Raw genomic sequence first — 17965 nt, 5'->3', positions numbered from 1 at the left:
TGGTTGTGGTGGACAATTACAAAGCTCTCAGGAGGAGGAGGAACCATCAACATCCCATCCTCAATGATGGTGGAACCCAGCATGAGAGTGCTAAAGAAAAGGCTGAGGCATTCATAACCTTGTTCAGCAGAAGTGCGAAACGAACGGTCCATCTCGGCATCTGTGTGAGATCTCCACCCTCACCGAAGCCGGCCCTCAGTCACTTCAATGCACTCATGAAGTATCTGACGGTATTGAATAGAGTGATGGCTAAGCGGCCAGAAGACATTGTGACTACAGTACTGAAGACTCCTGAACTAGCCGTACCCCTGGCCAAGCTTCTCCAAGACAGTCGCAAACATTTACACTGCCCCAGCAATGTGGAAAATTGCCCAGGAGCAGGAATGTCCTGCTCACAAAAGGAATGACAAATCCAGAATGGTTTCTGGCCATCTGATCAATCTGCTCTCAATCATCAGTAAAGAGATGGGAGCTGCTGTCAAATGATGCCAATTAGAGTCATAGAGTCATAGAGTGATACAGTGTGGAAACTGGCCCTTCGGCCCAACTCGCCCTCACTGGCCAACAATGGCCCAGCTACGCTAATCCCACTTGCCTGCGCTTGGTCCATATCCCTCCAAACCTGTCCTATCCATGTACCTGTCTAACTGTTTCTTAAACGATGGGATAGTCCCAGCCTCAACTACCTCCTCTGGCAGCTTGTTCCGTACACCCACCACCCTTTGTGTGAACAAGTTACCCCTCGGATTCCTATTAAATCTTTTCCGCTTCACCTTGAACCTATGTCCTCTGGTCCTCGATTCCCCTACTCTGGGCAAAAGACTCTGTGCATCTACCCGATCATGATTTTATATACCTCTATAAGATCTCCCCTCATCCTCCTGAGTTCCATGGAATATAGACCCAGCCTACTCAACCACTCCCTGTAGCTCACACCCTCTAGTCCTGGCAACATCCTTGTAAATCTTTTCTGAACCCTTTCAAGCTTGACAATATCTTTCCTATAACATAGTGCCCAGAGCTGAACGCAACATTCTAAATGCAGTCTCACCAACATCTTATACAACTGCAACATGACCTCCCAACTTCTACACTCAATACTCTGACTGATGAAGCCCAAAGTGCCATAAGCCTTTTTGATCACCTTATCTACCTGCGTATCGACCTTCAAGGAACCATGCGCCTGCACTCCGAGATTCCTCTGCTCTACAACACTACCCAGAGGCCTACCATTAACTGTGTAGGTCCTGCCCTTGATCGACATCCAAAAATGCAACACCTCATACTTTTCTGTATTAAATTCCATCAACCATTCCTCAGCCCATCTGGCCAATCAATCCAGATCCTGCTGCAATCGTACACAACCATCTTCACTATCTGCAAAGCCACTAACTTTTGTATCATCAGCAAACTTGCTAATCTTGCCCTGAATGTTCTCATCCAAATCACTGATGTAGATGACAAGCAGTAACGGGCCCAGCACCGAACACTGAGGCACACCACTAGTCACAGGCCTCCAGTCCGAGAAGCAACCTTCCACCATCAACCTCTGCTTCCTTCCATGGAGCCAATTTGCTATCCATTCAGCTATCTCTCCTTGGATTCTATGTGATCTAACTTTCCAGAGCAGCCTATCATGCAGAACCTTGTCGAATGCTTTACTGAAGTCCATGTACATAACATCAACAGCTCTGCCCTCATCAACCGTTTTGGTCACTTATTCAAAATTGCCATGTCCCCATCACAGTCTTAGTCCAAACATGGAACAAAGCATTGAATTCCAGAAGTTGGGCAGAGTTGTTAATCCTTGTCATGGAGGCAGCACTCGATCTTGTGTGACATCAAGGAACCCTGGGAAAATGAAACTCAATGGACATTACAGGGAATACATTGCAACTGTTAGAGTCACATCACACACAAAGAGAGAGAACAAGATGTGGACTCGTATACATCGACAAGATCAAACGTACACTGGCCATTCGTTTCACTGAACACCTTCGCTCAGTCCGCCTGGACAAACCTGATCTCCCAGTTGCTAAACACTTTAATTCTCCTTCCCATTCCCACACTGACCTTTCTGTCCTGGATCTCCTCCATTGTCAGAGTGAAGCTAAACACAAATTGGAGGAACAGCATCTCATATTTCGCTTGGGCAGCTTACAGCCCAATGGTATAACTATTGATTTCTCTAACTTCAAGTAATCCCGGCATTCCCTCTCTCTCTATCCCTCCCCCACCCAAGTCGCACCAGCTTTTTGTTCTCACCCAACGAACAGCTAACAATGGCCTGTTTCCTTTATCGTCGTTACTTTTTTGCATATCTTTCATTCATTGTTCTATATCTCTCCACATCATCATCTATATCTCTCGTTTCCTTTTCCCGTGACTTTCAGTCTGAAGAAGGTTCTCGACCCAAAACATCACCCATTCCTTCTCTTCAGAGATGCTGCCTGTCCCGCTGAGTTACTCCAGCTTTTTGTGTCTATCTTCGGTTTAAACCAGCATCTGCAGCTCCTTCCTACACTGGGTGATTGTTGTTGTATGTCAGTTATCCCAGCCCCGTGACAATACCACTAGTGTTCATACAGTCATAAAGCCAAACAGCACAGAAAAAGGCCCTCCAGCCCAATGTGTCCATGCCGACCAAAATGTTCCATCTATGCTAGTCCCATCTAAACCTTTCCAATCCATGTACCCGTCCAAAGGTCTGTTAAATGCCGTTATAGTTCCTGCCTCAACTCTCCTCTGACATTTTGTTCTATACCGCCACATGTTCTATATAGTGTGATACCCATCACACTCAAAGAAAGGCGTCATTAGTACAGATGACATAAAATCACGAGATTGTCATCAAAGTCCCTTTCATCTTTCAGCGCAAAAGAATTTACCAACCTTATCTCATCAGGCCGAGTAATGAATTAGCCAGTGCAATCAACAGTGAACATCCCCACATAAGACCTTATGATGGAACTGGTAGTGACTCAGGAGCAGTTATGCATGGACAATGAATGTGGCTTTGGCAGCGGTGCCCAGGTTGAATGAAATTAATAAATGTAGATAATAGACAATAGGTGCAGGAGTAGGCCATTCAGCCCTTCGAGCCAGCACCGCCATTCAATGTGATCATGGCTGATCATTCACAATCAGTACCCCGTTCCTGCCTTCTCCCCATATCACCTGACTCCGCTAACTTTAAGAGCTCTATCTAGCTCTCTCTTGAAAGCATTCAGAGAATTGGCCTCCACTGCCTTCTGTGGCAGAGAACTCCACAGATTTACAACTCTCTGACTGAAAAAGTTTTTCCTCATCTCCGTTCTAAATGGCCTACCCCGTATTCTTAAACTGTGTGTCTGAAGAAGGGTCTCGACCCGAAATGTCACCCATTCCTTCTCTCCCGAGATGCTGCCTGACCTGCTGAGTTACTCCAGCATTTTGTGAATAAATCGATTTGTACCAGCATCTGCAGTTATTTTCTTAAACTGTGGCCCCTGGTTCTGGACTACCCCAACATTGGGAATATGTTTCCTGCCTCTAATGTGTCCAATCCCTTAACAATCTTATATGTTTCAATAAGATCCCCACTCATCCTTCTAAATTCCTGTGTATACAAGCCTAGTCGCTCCAGTCTTTCAACATACGACAGTCACGCCATTCCGGGAATTAACCTAGTGAACCTTCGTTGCACGCCCTCAATAGCAAGAAAATCCTTTCTCATATTTGGAGACCAAATCAACCCAAACACAAGTACAATAGGCAGAGTAAAGGAGAAGATACAGAGTGCAGAATATAGTTCTCAGCATTGTTCCGCACCAGTTCCAGAGGACAAAGTCCAATGTCCGCAATGGGGTAGAGGTTATGGAAGGATCGTTCAGATCTCAGAGGTTGGTGGCATCTCGACCAACTGAGATCAGTGTCTGAAGTTCCACTGGGAATATTGCTGTAAGAGATTCAACCCCATCTCCCACCCATCCAAGCCAGAGAACCATGAGACACAGGAGTAGAATTAGGCCATTCAGCCTATCAAGTCCACTCTGCCATTTGATCATGGCTGATTTACTTTTCCTTCTCGGCCGCATTCTCCTGCCTTCTCCCTGTAATGTGCGACCCCCTCCATGTACCCCCAGGAAAAGATTCCCTGTGAATCTCTCTTGAGAGTTTTCCACAAGGTCAAATTCCCACGGGACTATTTCACCTCCAGAGTTTGACAGCGGCTAACTGCAGAAGAGAGGAAATCTTAAAAATAGAAGGCAGATAATGCTAGAAACACTCAGCAGGTCAAGCAGCATCTAGGGAGAGAAGCAAATTTAACATTTCAGATCGGTGACTTTGCATCCGAACTGCCTGAAAAACAGGCACTGGCCTGAGGCAATAACTCAATCTGAACTGCTATGTGTCTCCAGTACTTTCTGCTTTTATTGGCTCAAGTTATTAGTCAAAATATTTAACTGTCTTCTTAAAGCAGCACCAAAAATGGATTTGTTAGTGTACTTTGGCAGCATGTGTGCATCTTGGGGGCTGTTATCTGACTGTTCCCAGGGTAAAGATTGAAGCAAATTGCTTTTCTGGAACAACCCCAGTCATCTGGTGAAGAAGACCTTTGATATCTTCTGGTCGAAGTATACAGGGCACACCTTCCCTTTACCAGCGGCAGCTTCCCGTGATGCCGCCTTATCTTTGCAAATTCCTCACGCTCACCAACCATGACACTGTGCACTCCATATTTACGGATGGCATTCCCGTGCGAACCCCCCCCCCCCCATACAGTTGGTGCTGGCAACGCACGCAGCCAATTTCCCACCTCCACTGCGGGCTGATGCACAGAAATGCAATTGCAGAAATGTAATGTAATATAAGGTGAGAGGGAGATGATATGTGATATTTAAATATAAAATACGGATCAGCCTCGCAGGTGCAAAGTGGGATTGAAATCATGGCTGGCTGGGATGAATGGAACAAGTTCAAAAAAATAATTCAAAGAAACAGTAGCTCTTTTGCTGACCTGATCTACATTCTCCCCCCAATGTGACACTACTGAGCCATCCATTCATTAGTGGCTCTTTGTTGATTTATTCACAAAATGCTGGCGTAACTCAGCAGGTCAGGCAGCATCTCGGGAGAGAAGGAATGGGTGACGTTTCGGGTCGAGACCCTTCTTCAGACTGAAGTTCCACTGTGGTTCTTTGTTGGTTGAGAGTTTTTCTGGAACGTCAGAGGTTGAGAAGAGACTTGATGGAAGTATATAAAATTATGAGAGGTACAGATAGGGTAAACAGTTCAGCTCAAAACCAATTCTGATAAAAAAAAACAATCTCCCCAAATGGTGTAGTGACTGTGACCCCTTACGTAGAAAACATCGAATATAGAGGAGTACAGCACAGGAATGCCCATAATCTTTATGCCGAACATGATGCCGTTAAACTGATCTCATCTGCCTGCACATGATCCATATCCCTCTATACCCTGCACTTCCATGTCCCTATCTAAAAGCCTGTTAAACGCCACTATTATATCTGCCTCCACCAACACCCATGGCAGTATGTTCCAGGCCTTCACTGCTCCCCGTGTAAACATCTTGCTCCGCACATCTGTGTTAAACGTTCTCCCTCTCACCTTACAGATATGCCCTCTGGTGTTGGACATTTCCACCCTGGGAAAAAGGTTCTGGCTCTCTACCCCATCGATGCCCCTCGTAATTCTATATACTTATATCAAGTCTCCCTTCGATGTCCGACATTCCAGAGAAAACTATCCAAGTCGATCCGACCTCTCCCTGCAGCTGAAACCCTCTAATCCAGCCAGCATTCTGGCAAAAAGATGCTCTAGTGGGATTTGAGTTTATGCCCCTGAATTAATAGTTCATAACTCTGGTTACCATCCCAATTGCTTAACCTGTGCACTATCATACAGCCCTACCACTGTTCAGATGGTATATCTGTTAGGCAAAGTGTGTTAATATACTTTGGGGGTAAAAGTTGGTTCTGAAGACCCGGCCCAGGCTTGGTTGATGGAGTGACCTTGAACTGGTACTCTTTGCACAGTCCGATCCTTGATTCCTTTGCACATTTGCCTCAGTAAAACCATAATAATAGTGGCAGTGCTTTTTGCACCTGCAGAAATCCCTCCCTAGATCTCTGGAACATCTGACCAGCTGCACTGCTTTCAAGAAGTCAAAGAAGCTCACACCGACCAATCTTTTATTTACCTGTCCTAACTCCTGCAATTGTTTCGTTCCTCCCCTTTCACTGGGTCTTTGTTAAAGCTGTAATATAAATGTTCAGTACTAAAAGTTGCTCAGCTGAATAACTTTTCATTTATATGACCGAATGAGAAATGGAAATTGGCGAATTGACAATATATTCTACACCTTGTGATACTACCTACCTCAACTACCTCCTCTGGCAGCTCGTTCCATACACCCATCACATTCTGTGTGAAAAAGTTACCCCTCAGGTTCCTATTAAATCTTTCCCCCCTCACCTTAAACTTATGTCCTCTGGTTCTCGATTCCCCTACTCTGGGCAAGAGAATCTGTGTGTCTTCCCATTCTCATGATTTTGTACACACTAATATTATTGATTGATTGAATTTATTGGAGGATACAGCATGAAGACAGGCCCACCTAGTCCACGCCGACCATCGATCGACCGTTTACACTAGCTCTATGTTATCCCACTTTCTCATCCACTCGCGAAGCATGAGGGACAATTTACAGATGCCAATTCACCTACAACCCCACACGTCTTTGGGTTGTGGGAGGAAACTGTAGCACTCTGAAGGAAACCCACGTAGTCACAGGAAGGATGTGCAAACTCCACACAGACAGCACCCAGGGTCAGGATTGAACCCAGGTCTCAGGCATTGTGAGGCAACAGGTCTACAGCATCATATGGAGTCAAATGGCACAACTAGAGTCATATGGCACAATTAGAGTCATATGGCACCATTAAGAACAAGTGAAGGCAGATTATTTCACCACTAAATATCATAGTTGTGGGTTACTCTCTCCTCTCTTTAGTTTACATTGGAATTTATCCTCCACTTATAGATCGCTTAGGTCATGGAACATTCATTTGAAAAAAAACTGGATGATATAATTAGTCTGAGTATGCCTCTGCCAGTGGGAACAAATGAAAATCAGTCTGGTTACTTGATTCCATTATGAGAAGGTGCGTAGGAATACACTAGGCAAAGGAACCCTGGGCTTGTCATCACTTTACACTGTAATCCAACAGTACATGTGGTAGATCGACACAAAGTGCTGGAACAACTCAGCGGGTCAGGTGGCATCTCCAGAGAAAAGGAATAGGTGACGGTTCAAGTCACGACCCTTCTTCAGACCCGAAATATCATCTATTCTTTTCCCCCGAGATGCTGCCTGACCCGCTGAGTTACTCCAGAACATTGTGTCTATCCTTGGTAGAAACCAGCATCTGCAGTTCCTTTCTGCACAGTACAAGTGGTAGCGTGGGCACGGTACCAGGTGTCTATTGTATGCACATCGAAATGTGGATTAATGCCTTTGAGAGAAAGTGGAAGAACAAAGTACAAATTTCAGTTAAAAAAAAAATCTTCCTAATAAACTAATGCAGCAACTGAAAGCGAATTCTATGAATAAAGTCAGCAAAGATTACAAGGAAAATTAATATTTCCATCAGTCTGAAGAAGGGTCTCGACCCGAAACGTCACCCATTCCTTCTCTCCTGAGATGCTGCCTGACCTGCTGAGTTACTACAGCATTTTGTGAATAAATACTGCAGATTAACGGGATGTTATTTTATTAAATAAAATATGTTCCAAGAAAACAGGGAACTTTGCTCCTTATTGTTCTGTTCCTATTACTCTTGAGGCCAATTATGTAGATGAAATAAAAATGAGGGTGTGTTACTTGCAATTGTATGTGAACCAGGAGGTGAGATCGGACTGAAGCCCCGTCGAGGTTGGATGGGACTTGGTGGTCCGTGGCAGGCCATACAGAAACACCCCACTGCAATTTAAAACTTGGAGTAGATTGAGCAGGAAATTAAGTTGTGTGCCTTCGATAATTTACCTTGTCCTCCAAAGGCACAATTAAAGTGCTTTATAAGGACACACACAAAACATGATTGAAAAGCTGCACTTTTATCCTGCACAGGCCATTATGTTAAGATATATTACCACGAGAAAATGTGTGATTGGACTTGCTTGACTAGTTCAGTTCAAGGAACATAAATGATGTTGTGGGTTTTTCGAAATGGCTTCTCTTTGTTTCTCTGCCATGCTTCCCAGAACAATAACTCGCCCATTTCCACTGTAGGAGAGATTTGATTTCCATTATTTATTTTGTGCAAAGCTTGAGCACAAGTTTGTTCAATTGGAATTGCAGGCTTTTGAATCCCCTGCCAAGCAGAGTCCTTGGCAAACAAATAACCATCTTATAACAAATAAGGGGTGCATATATTTCTGTGCTAGGAGAAGGATGCAGAGAGACTGCAGTGTGATTTAGAAGTTGGGTCGGCAGATATACACATATCGTGGAATAATGTGAGGTTACTCATTTTAATTCTCAAAAAACAGAAAGACCATTTTTTTATCAATAGGTGATAAAATGTAACTAGTGAAGGAACAAGAGATCTGTGCGTTTTTGTACATCAGTCTCTGAGAGCAAGTGTTCAGATGCACTGATATTTTTCAGACCAATGTGGTTGAAGGGCTCACTCCAGGTGATTTCTACGTGTTGTTTGACTGCTAACATCATTTGGGGGATGTTTTGCTCTCAGTACAAAAATCCCATGAAAAATGCGTCTTGAAGCTTGGCAACAGGCCTTTTGGCTCACTGAGTCCATGCTGACCATCACAATTCGTTTACACCGATCTTCCTCCATTCTCATCAATTTCCCCCAGATCTTACGCTCACCCCCACATCTTCAAGGGGCAAGTTACAGCGACCAATTAACCTACCAACCTGCATATATTTGGGATATGGAGGGGAAACTGGAGCGCATGGAGGAAACCCACTCATTCACAGGGAGAATATGCAGACTCCACACAGGCCGCACCCAGAGCCATGTGTGGATTGAACCCGGAAAAGATGAGGGGATGAAATTCCTATGGCCCAGAAAGTGTGCAAAATTAACCTGCCCAGGATTTTCATTAGCACAAGGCCAATTTCTTCGAGAACAAACGGACAAATTTTCCGTGTAATTTTCTGTTTTGTGGGAGATTGTTCCGTGAGAATTGGCTGCCCTATTTCTACATCCTACTGCTGACAACACTTCAAATGTGCTTCATTGATCATATAGTGCTTTGCTATGTCCCCAGTTGCCGTATAAATGCTTTCCACTTTCCATGCTAATTCCAGTTGCTGAGCTTAAGGCGAACTATCCGTCATACGTCCTGGTCCAAACATCCGTGCGATGTAAACCTCCGTGCGTGGATGATGGGTGGGAGCAGGATTAGGGCCTCCTGTAACCTTTCCACCACTTCACTTGGGCAAGGCAATGGACGCTCGTCAACACCCTTGAACAACACACTCTAGAACCTGGCCCCTGAGCAGAACAAGGGGTTTATTTAGAAAGCTAATCAGCAGGCCCGGCTGAAAGAGCTCTTTACTAAATATCATAAGGACTTTGGAACCTCGCCTTATTCTAATGCTGGAAAATAACCGGAGCTATCTGGCACTGTTAAACATTGTGATTTAATCTGCTCTCGGGGCTTGCAATTCTGTGTACTTGCTTGCGAAGTAACACAATGCTGTGTGGAAATCTGATCACCGAGTACATGTCTTTCATGTGCAGATTATTCTGGGTGATTGGACACGGCACTTTACGTGCGATTCACGTTATTATGTCTGATGGTTTTCTAGTATCGGAAAATGGCGCCAGTGTTTGTGCGTCACCCACTCCTACCCTTAATGGCCTAAATTGATGATTTTGGGTGCCACCCACAGTTTTCATTGAATAGCCAAGAGTACATTGTTCTGCTTTGGTGTTTATCCTGTTACTTAAAGGGACGTACTGCCGATAACACAAGATCTGACTGGGCGGCCACAGAACTGACTGCAATCTGGTCAAATATCTTCCAAACTCTGCAGAGTGTTCTACAACTAATGGGCAGTGTAGTCACCAGTTTTGATCTTGTTGCTCTGATGCTCAGTTGACACTTGCCTTGGTACTGACAGCATTACCAGGGGGCATCATTGTGGCAATGACAGGCGTCTTGGTGAGTTTCATGGATTTCAAAGAAGGAGGCACAGTTGTCCCCTTCAGTGAAGAGCTTCCTGCCTCAAGAGTCTTTAGAGACGCCACATCCCACTTGGGCCTCTCTGATGAACAATGTGTTGGTAGGCTCATGTTTTTCAAGGCTAACGTTTGTGATATGCAGTGGGATTGGTGAAGCCCTCCTATCTGGATTGCTGTTTCACTGCATGCCTGTTTTGAACAGGTAAACAAAATTCCACCTTGGTGTGCCCCCCCCAAACACCCCTCTTCCCCCCCTCCCATCCCCCCTCCCATCCCCTCCCACCCACCCATCCCCCCCCACCCACCCATCCCCCCAACCCTCCCATTCCCCTCCCCCCACTCCTCCACCCACCATTCCCCCCTCCTCCACCCACCCCACTGGCTATGTTGCATAGGTCTGAGTGACAAAAGTCAGATTTCTTTCCACGAGAGTTAGTCAAGGAAAGAAGTCGGCCCATCCTTAACACTGGTGCTCCGCGGGATTGTGTGCTCAGTCCCTTGCTCTCCTCCCTGTACACTCATGACTGCGTAAAGGACCAATCCAATCATTAAGTTTGCTGATGGTACCACTGTGGTCAATTGGATTGGATTAACAATATGAGACGAAGTCTCAGAAAGAACTTGAGAACCATGTGTCATGATGCCAGGACAACAACACAGCTCTTAATGTCAGCAGGAGTTGGTTGTTGGCCTGAGGAAGCGAGCGGGTGAACACAACCCACTCATCATGATGGAGCTGCTGCAAAGATGGTCAATAACTTCAAGTTCTGAGCCATTCATATTACTAGCAACCTAATCTGGTCTCTTCACATTCTAATCTGATGCGGTGACCACGAAAGTGCATCAATATATTACGTTCTTTGGCATCTCTGCCTTAGAAGTCAGTGGAGGCCAATTCTCTGAATGCATTCAAGAGAGAGCTGGATAGAGCTCTTAAGGATAACGGAGTCAGGGGGTATGGGGAGAAGGCAGGAACGGGGTTCTGATTGAGAATGATCAGCCATGATCACATTGAATGGTGGGGCTGGCTCGAAGGGCCGAATGGCCTCCTCCTGCACCTATTGTCTATTGTCTATTGTCTATCTCAGATGCTTCGGCATTTCCATGAAGATTCTCTTGAACTTCTACAGATGTGAAACAGAAAGTATTCTGATGGGATGCATCTTAGCCTGGTATAACAACTGCTCTGCACTTGATTGCCTGAACGTAGAGAGAGTGGTGAATGCAGCCCAGTCCATCACAGGCTGGTCACTTCCTTCCATCCAGTTCATCTTCCTGATGCATTGCATTAGGATGACTGTTAAGTATCCTCAAGGATACCTGCCACCCGGGCCAATCCCTTTTCTCTCTTTTATCTTCTCAGTGACGATACAGGTTTGAAAGCCCTGACATTCAGACTTGTGAATAGCTTCTCCCCCATGGCTATCGGGTTATATCATATCATCATATCATATATATACAGCTGGAAACAGGCATTTTCGGCCCACCAAGTCCGTGCCGCCCAACGATCCCCGTACATTAACACTATCCTACACCCACTAGGGACAATTTTTACATTTACCCAGCCAATTAACCTACATACTTTACTTTACCTTCCATTTATCAATACCATCTTCACCTGAAGAAGACGTTTCATTGCACCCTGCTGTATATGATAGCAAATCATCTGAATCTGCCATGGTTCCCAGTTTGAGGCACATTGCTGCATCAGACTGATCACCCAGCCAATGTTCTCTGAGAGATTATTTCATTGACTTAGAATTTAGGATGTTGCACCTTGGACATCGGATTTGCCCACATTGCTGATTTCCCGTGAGGATACTCATAAGGCGTTGCCGAAATAATCCAGACCTTTACCACAACAAAAAGGATTTCCACATCCTTCATGTATTGGTGCTGTGGGATCATTGCGTTTGGGGTGACCTAAATGCCATCTACAGGGAACCACACATCACACACATGGAGGCCAAGTCAGCGTACATATTCCAGGTGTGATCTGCCAGAGCACGAGATCCTTAGGATGGAGACCAAATGCTGGAGTAACTCAGCGGGTCAGGAAGCATCTCTGGAGAAAAGGAATAGGTGACGTTTCGGGTCGAGACCCTTCATCAGATGAGATCTTCTACTTTGTGGTTGCCAATACCAATTGGCATTTGAGCTGTAAGGCCTTCATGTGTGGTTCCAGTGCTCACATCCATCCGGGGCAGAGGCTGCACCCTGGCCTGCTGTACACTGCATAGACAAGCGCGCCACTGCCGGAGGAAGGAAAGGTTGCAGACCTGGTGCTTCAGGGATAAGGGGCACAGACTGAAGAGCAGGAGAGGGGGAGGACAGTGAAGGCAGCCACTCCAGCCGTTTTCTCAATCTTCCTTGCTGTGACACCACAACTCACTTCCAACCAGCTTCCCATTGGAGTGGAGTTAGTCCACAAGTCAAATGGGAAACTGTTCAACTTACCCGCGGTCAACTCCACTTTGGAACTAGGATAACTCCACCTTCAGACATTGGGCTGCAGTGCCCAGACGATGCTTATGTACGTGTACACTTTGAAGTTGAGCTTCACATCATTGTTGCCTCATCTACCGAAGCACGTGAGGGATTGTGTTGTACACTAGGAGGTGTGCAAAATACCAAACTCCCCAGTCGTACAAAACCACAGCTCCTTGCAACAACAGAGGGCCACAACGAGACCCAGGAATCTAACTCCACTCCAATGGGAAGCTGGCTGGAGTGAGCAGTGGTATCACAGCAAGGAGCCTCCCATACCTTGGGAGCTGCCTCTGAATGGGGGCAGATATTGGCGGTGAAACTCGCATGGAGCTCTGCGCAGCGTAGCAGCCTTTGTTATGGCTGCCTGAGGAGAACAGCGTTTGGAGATCAAAATCTCAAACAGCACATGTAACAGGATCTCAGCACATCTTTACCTGATCAACTCAACCCAATTCCAGATGAACAAAAGATGGCTGCTCATTTTTCTCTCTCTGTGGGAACCACTCTTGCCAAGTGCACACATGCTCTGTGCCTCTTTATCACTCTATCTCCGAGTCTGCTGTCCAGCTGCTGTGCGCTTCTATTGACCAGTGCATTTCCCTCTCTGGTCACTGGATACAATTCTCCCAGCCTGACAGTTTTATTTACTTCGCTTCAACCTGGCGAGACTTCAGGTTACAAAAGAATGAGCAGTGAGGCTGTCTCGTCAGTCAGGACCCGCATCGGGTTTCAAACTTCTCACAATCAACCCTTTGTGTTACTGGACTTATCTTTGAACAGTAGATATCCTGAATAGTTTGACCATGAGCAGCTACAGAGAAGGGAAGATTAGTGCTTTCCTTTGTACAATAAACTTTAACAAGGGGCGCCCAATAAAAAATGCTGCTTTAAGAGTCCAACCTAATTTATCGGAAACCAAACCTTGGCAGGAGCAGGTTGCTCAAACCTAATGGAAAATCAAATGCTTTGAGGATTTTAAAGCGCTTTTTTAATGCTGCCATTTCACTTCTCGTGGAAGGTCTGTCCTCTCTTCAGCGTTGGGCCTGTGGGGAAATGTTCTCACCTTTACCCCATGATGGCAGAGTGGTGAAGCTGGGAATTACCTTCCGCTCCCCTCCCCTTCGCAAACTGTCCTGTCTGTTGACTGTGCAATAGAGATGTTTCAAACCATGAGCAGCATCCAGAACAGAAGGGAGGATGACATGTTAACAAAGATCAGGCCTCCCTTTCCCAGTTAGGCCCCATCAGTTCTGCAGAGGTCACTTTGCTGAAGCTTTGCACCACACACACACCATCACTTCTTCCCTTGGATTGACAATAGCTTCTGTCATTTGGCATCGACGCCTTGTAGACACTCATTCTCATTCAAGTCTCTGACGATCAACATTAAGCAGAGATTTTGCGTCTCTCTGGTGAAGCCATGGACTGACAAGATGTGTCAGGATGGTATTGTGATGACCCCTGTGTTTAGCTGGCCAAGATCACTGAGGCCATATGGTTAGCTCCAGGGCATTAATCAGCACAGGACTAGCCACTTCAGAAATGCATTGTGTCAATAAAATTAAATGAGAAAATCATTTATTATGGAACATTAAGGATATAAAATGCTTGGCCAGACACTGAACAGTGCAGTTGGATTGATTTTCTAATGGAAACAGATGCCCATTATATCCTGCTTTACGTTTGCAGATGGTGTTATGTGAATGACCAATGGTACAGTTGGACACAAGTGTGCACATGCTCACGCACAAGCGCACACGCACGCACGCACGCACGCACGCACGCACACACACATTAATGAGAGGGAAACAGTGCCTGGTAAACGATCTATGAATTCTACCAACCACCTCCACTTCCATCTGGATGTGGGATGCCATATGATGCAACTTCTAAGTGACCATCAAATATTTGCCCTTAAAGGACACCGAGCGCTGAAGTCAGCTTTTGTGGAGTTACGTAGTACTTTGTGTCCTTCTGTATAAACCAGCATCTGCTGCTCTTTGTTCCTACAATTATTTCCCTCGTCTCGTTTTCCTCAGCGATAGATGATGGTGTTTTCAGCCATTGCCATTTTAGTTGAATTTTTACACCTCTATTTCATCCCCATGAAAATTCCATTCAATTCACTGTGGTTTCTTAAAATTACAAATTGAATTTTTTGATTTATTTTTTTGTTTATTGTGATGTTTACAGAGTATGACATCTACATATCTGTTGTGCAGCTGTAAGTAAGAATTTCATTGTTCTGTTTCGGAACATATGACAATAAAATACTCTTGACTCTTGACTCCTTGTTATTTAAGATCGGGATTTGATTGTGTTCAGTTACAAAATCATAATAAGTATAATCCTTTAAATTTCACTGCTCAGTTTAATTGAACTGACAGATGGCAACGATTCATTTAAGCCTGATCACACCATTTGATTAACTGAAAAGGCAGCTTTAAGGGGATGTGCCTTTAATGTGACTTCATCAGTGCATGTATGTGAAGGGTGGTCACATCACCTTCCTACTTGTTGTGTGCTCAACACAAGTAGCTGCTGAAAAGACTGCCAAACTCGTGACAAGTCAGTGGGGCTTTGCCAAGAGTCATGGACTGTTGCCATTACCTCCAGGTAATAACTTGATGAGTGGTATGCAGAAATGCACACACACAAAACATGAACAGAGACAGGCACATGCACACAGATGTGTAGGAAGGAACTGCAGATGCTGGTTTGAACCAAAGATAGACATTAAAAGCTGGAATATGAAGAAGGTTTACACATAGGCATGCAGAGATGCACTGAAATGTAAAGTCACAAGCATACACACCCATATATGTACAGTCAGCCACATGCACATACCCTGTACACAGTTGTGCACACATACAGGTGTGCAAACAGTGACACACAAACATACACTCCACTATAAATAGATCACGTTTGCTTCTGGCAGTGTACAACTATTCTGAATAATCAATCAGGGTGGCATGGTAGCTTTGCGGTAGAAATACTGCCTTGAAGCGCCAGAGACCTGGGTTCAATCCTGACTACGTGCGCTTGTCTGTACGGAGTTTGTACGTTCTCCCCGTGACCTGCGTGGGTTTTCTCCAAGATCTTCAGTTTCCTCCCACACTCCAAAGACGTACAGGTTTGTAGGTTGATTGGCCTGGTATAAATTGGGCGGCACGGTGGCGCAGCGGTAGAGTTGCTGTCTTACAGCGAATGCAGCGCCGGAGACTCAGGTTCGATCCTGACTACGGGCGCCGTCTGTACGGAGTTTATACGTTCTCCCCGTGACCTGCGTGGGTTTTCTCCGAGATCTTCGGTTTCCTCCCACACTCCAAAGACGTTCAGGTGTGTAGGTTAATTGACTGGGTAAATGTAAAAATTGTCCCTAGTGGGTGTAGGGTAGTGTTAATGTGCGGGGATCGCTGGGCGGCGCGGATTCGGTGGGCCGAAGGGCCTGTTTCAGCGCTGTATCTCAAAATCAAAATAAAAAAATCAAATCAAAATGTAAATTATCCCTAGTGTGTGTAGGATAGTGTTAATGTGTGGGGATCACTGGTCGGTGTGGACAAGGCAGGCCGAACGGCCTGTTTCTGCGCTGCATCTCTAAACTAAACTAAAAATCTGTTCTGTGTGTGGATTTAAACAGATTTTTTTCCAGCACGTTGATGGAAAAAATGAATGTTTTTCGATCTTTGTAGAGAGAATGAACCTGATGGAGATGGAAAGTTGGCGTCACAAATGGGCACACTTCCGAGATAATCACCTCAGATATGATCTCAATCCCCTCTACTACAAGTGAATTAATAAGAAGTTCCTTTTAAAACTGCAATAGTATGAAAGAATAATCAAATTTCTGTTTCTGAATCCTATCTGCAACAACCGGGTCAAAGTGAATCGAACAAAGGAACCTCTTCTGTCCGTATTAAAAAGACCAATTAATTTAGTTGGATTAACTTAGACAACCAAATGTGCAGGGATCGCTGGAAGGTGCTGACCCGGTGGGCCGAAGGGCCTGCTTCTGCATTATATCTTTAAACTACACTAAAACTAAACAATGACAATTGTCCCCCACAGAAAGGGAAGACTTAATGCTGGCAGTGGGATTTGATGTGACGCATTGACATTTTCAACATTTGGTCATAAATTTACTCTGCTTGGACTTGCATCTGCTATGAGGGCAAAACTAAAGACTAGCCTATCGCCCATAGTGTAGAAAAGAAAAGACAGCTATTCTGGTTTCTGCGCTAATTTCTGGACAGAGAATTAACGACAAGGCAAACAAGAAATTTTAGGATAGGTTAGTTTGGAGATACAGCGCTGAAACAGGCCATTCGGTCCACCGAGCTCGCCGACCAGGGGTCACACTGTACACCAGCACTACCCTACACATTAGGGACAATTTACAATTTTTACCAAAGCCAATTAATCTACAAACCTGTACGCCTTTGGAGTGTGGGAGAAAACCGGAGCACCTGGAGAAAACCAACACAAGTCAATGGGAAAACATACAAACTCCATACAGACAGCACCCGTGGTCAGGATTGAACCCGGGCACTGTAAGGCAGCAACTCTACCGCTGCGCCACTGCGCCACCTCAATGCAGAGTGCATTTCTGTTCTAGATGTTTATGAATCCCAATACTTGCTGCAGGGAATTTATACTTACAGTGACTGGAGACTCTGCAAATTCTGTAGTGCCTCCTCGGGAACCTTCTGCAACTGATTATTCTGCAACATGCTAATTATTTGGGAGATAGAAAGGCAACAAGTCAGAACATCAAAATGTAAGTATACCACGATTCTGCACTGTTTCCGTAATTTTTAACTTTGACCAGGGAGTTGCGGAGGGAACGTACCTTTGACCAGGGAGTTTGGGGAGGGAATGGTCTCTGTTCCATACCAGGGCATCGGAAATGTCCTCATTCTTTAGGAAACGGGGGTTCCCCTCTTCCATTATAGATGAGGCCCTCACTAGCGTCTCCTCGATATCCCCCAGCTCCGCTCTTTCTCCCTCTCTCCCCATTCGTAACAAGGACAGAGTCTCCTTGTCCTCACCTTCCACCCCATCAGCTGTCGCATACAGCATATAATCCTCCAACCTTTTTGCCACCTCCAACGGGATTCCACCACTGGCCACATCTTCCCATCTCCACCCCTTTCTGCTTTCCTCAGAGACTGTTCCGTCCTCAACTCCCTAGTCAACTCGTCCCTTCCCACCCTTCCCACCCCCTCCCCAGGTACTTTCCCCTGCAAATGCCGGAGTTG

At 45.4% G+C, this 17965-nt stretch overlaps 1 protein-coding gene across 1 annotated transcript in view; it reads right to left on the bottom strand.

Moving 5' to 3' along the window:
- The window catches only part of LOC144603699 (leucine-rich repeat-containing G-protein coupled receptor 5-like), a 132804-nt gene that overhangs the window by 41991 nt on the left and 72848 nt on the right, over positions 1-17965 (bottom strand). The window contains exon 4 of the mRNA XM_078417340.1: positions 17367-17438. Coding sequence (XP_078273466.1) covers positions 17367-17438 — 72 coding nt within the window. The remainder of the gene's footprint in view (positions 1-17366; positions 17439-17965) is intronic.

The sequence above is a fragment of the Rhinoraja longicauda genome, chromosome 20 (assembly GCF_053455715.1).
Source record: "Rhinoraja longicauda isolate Sanriku21f chromosome 20, sRhiLon1.1, whole genome shotgun sequence".
NCBI lineage: Eukaryota > Metazoa > Chordata > Chondrichthyes > Rajiformes > Arhynchobatidae > Rhinoraja > Rhinoraja longicauda.
The sequence above is the reverse complement of the archived record's forward strand: the minus strand, read 5'-3'. Positions and strand labels throughout refer to the sequence as shown.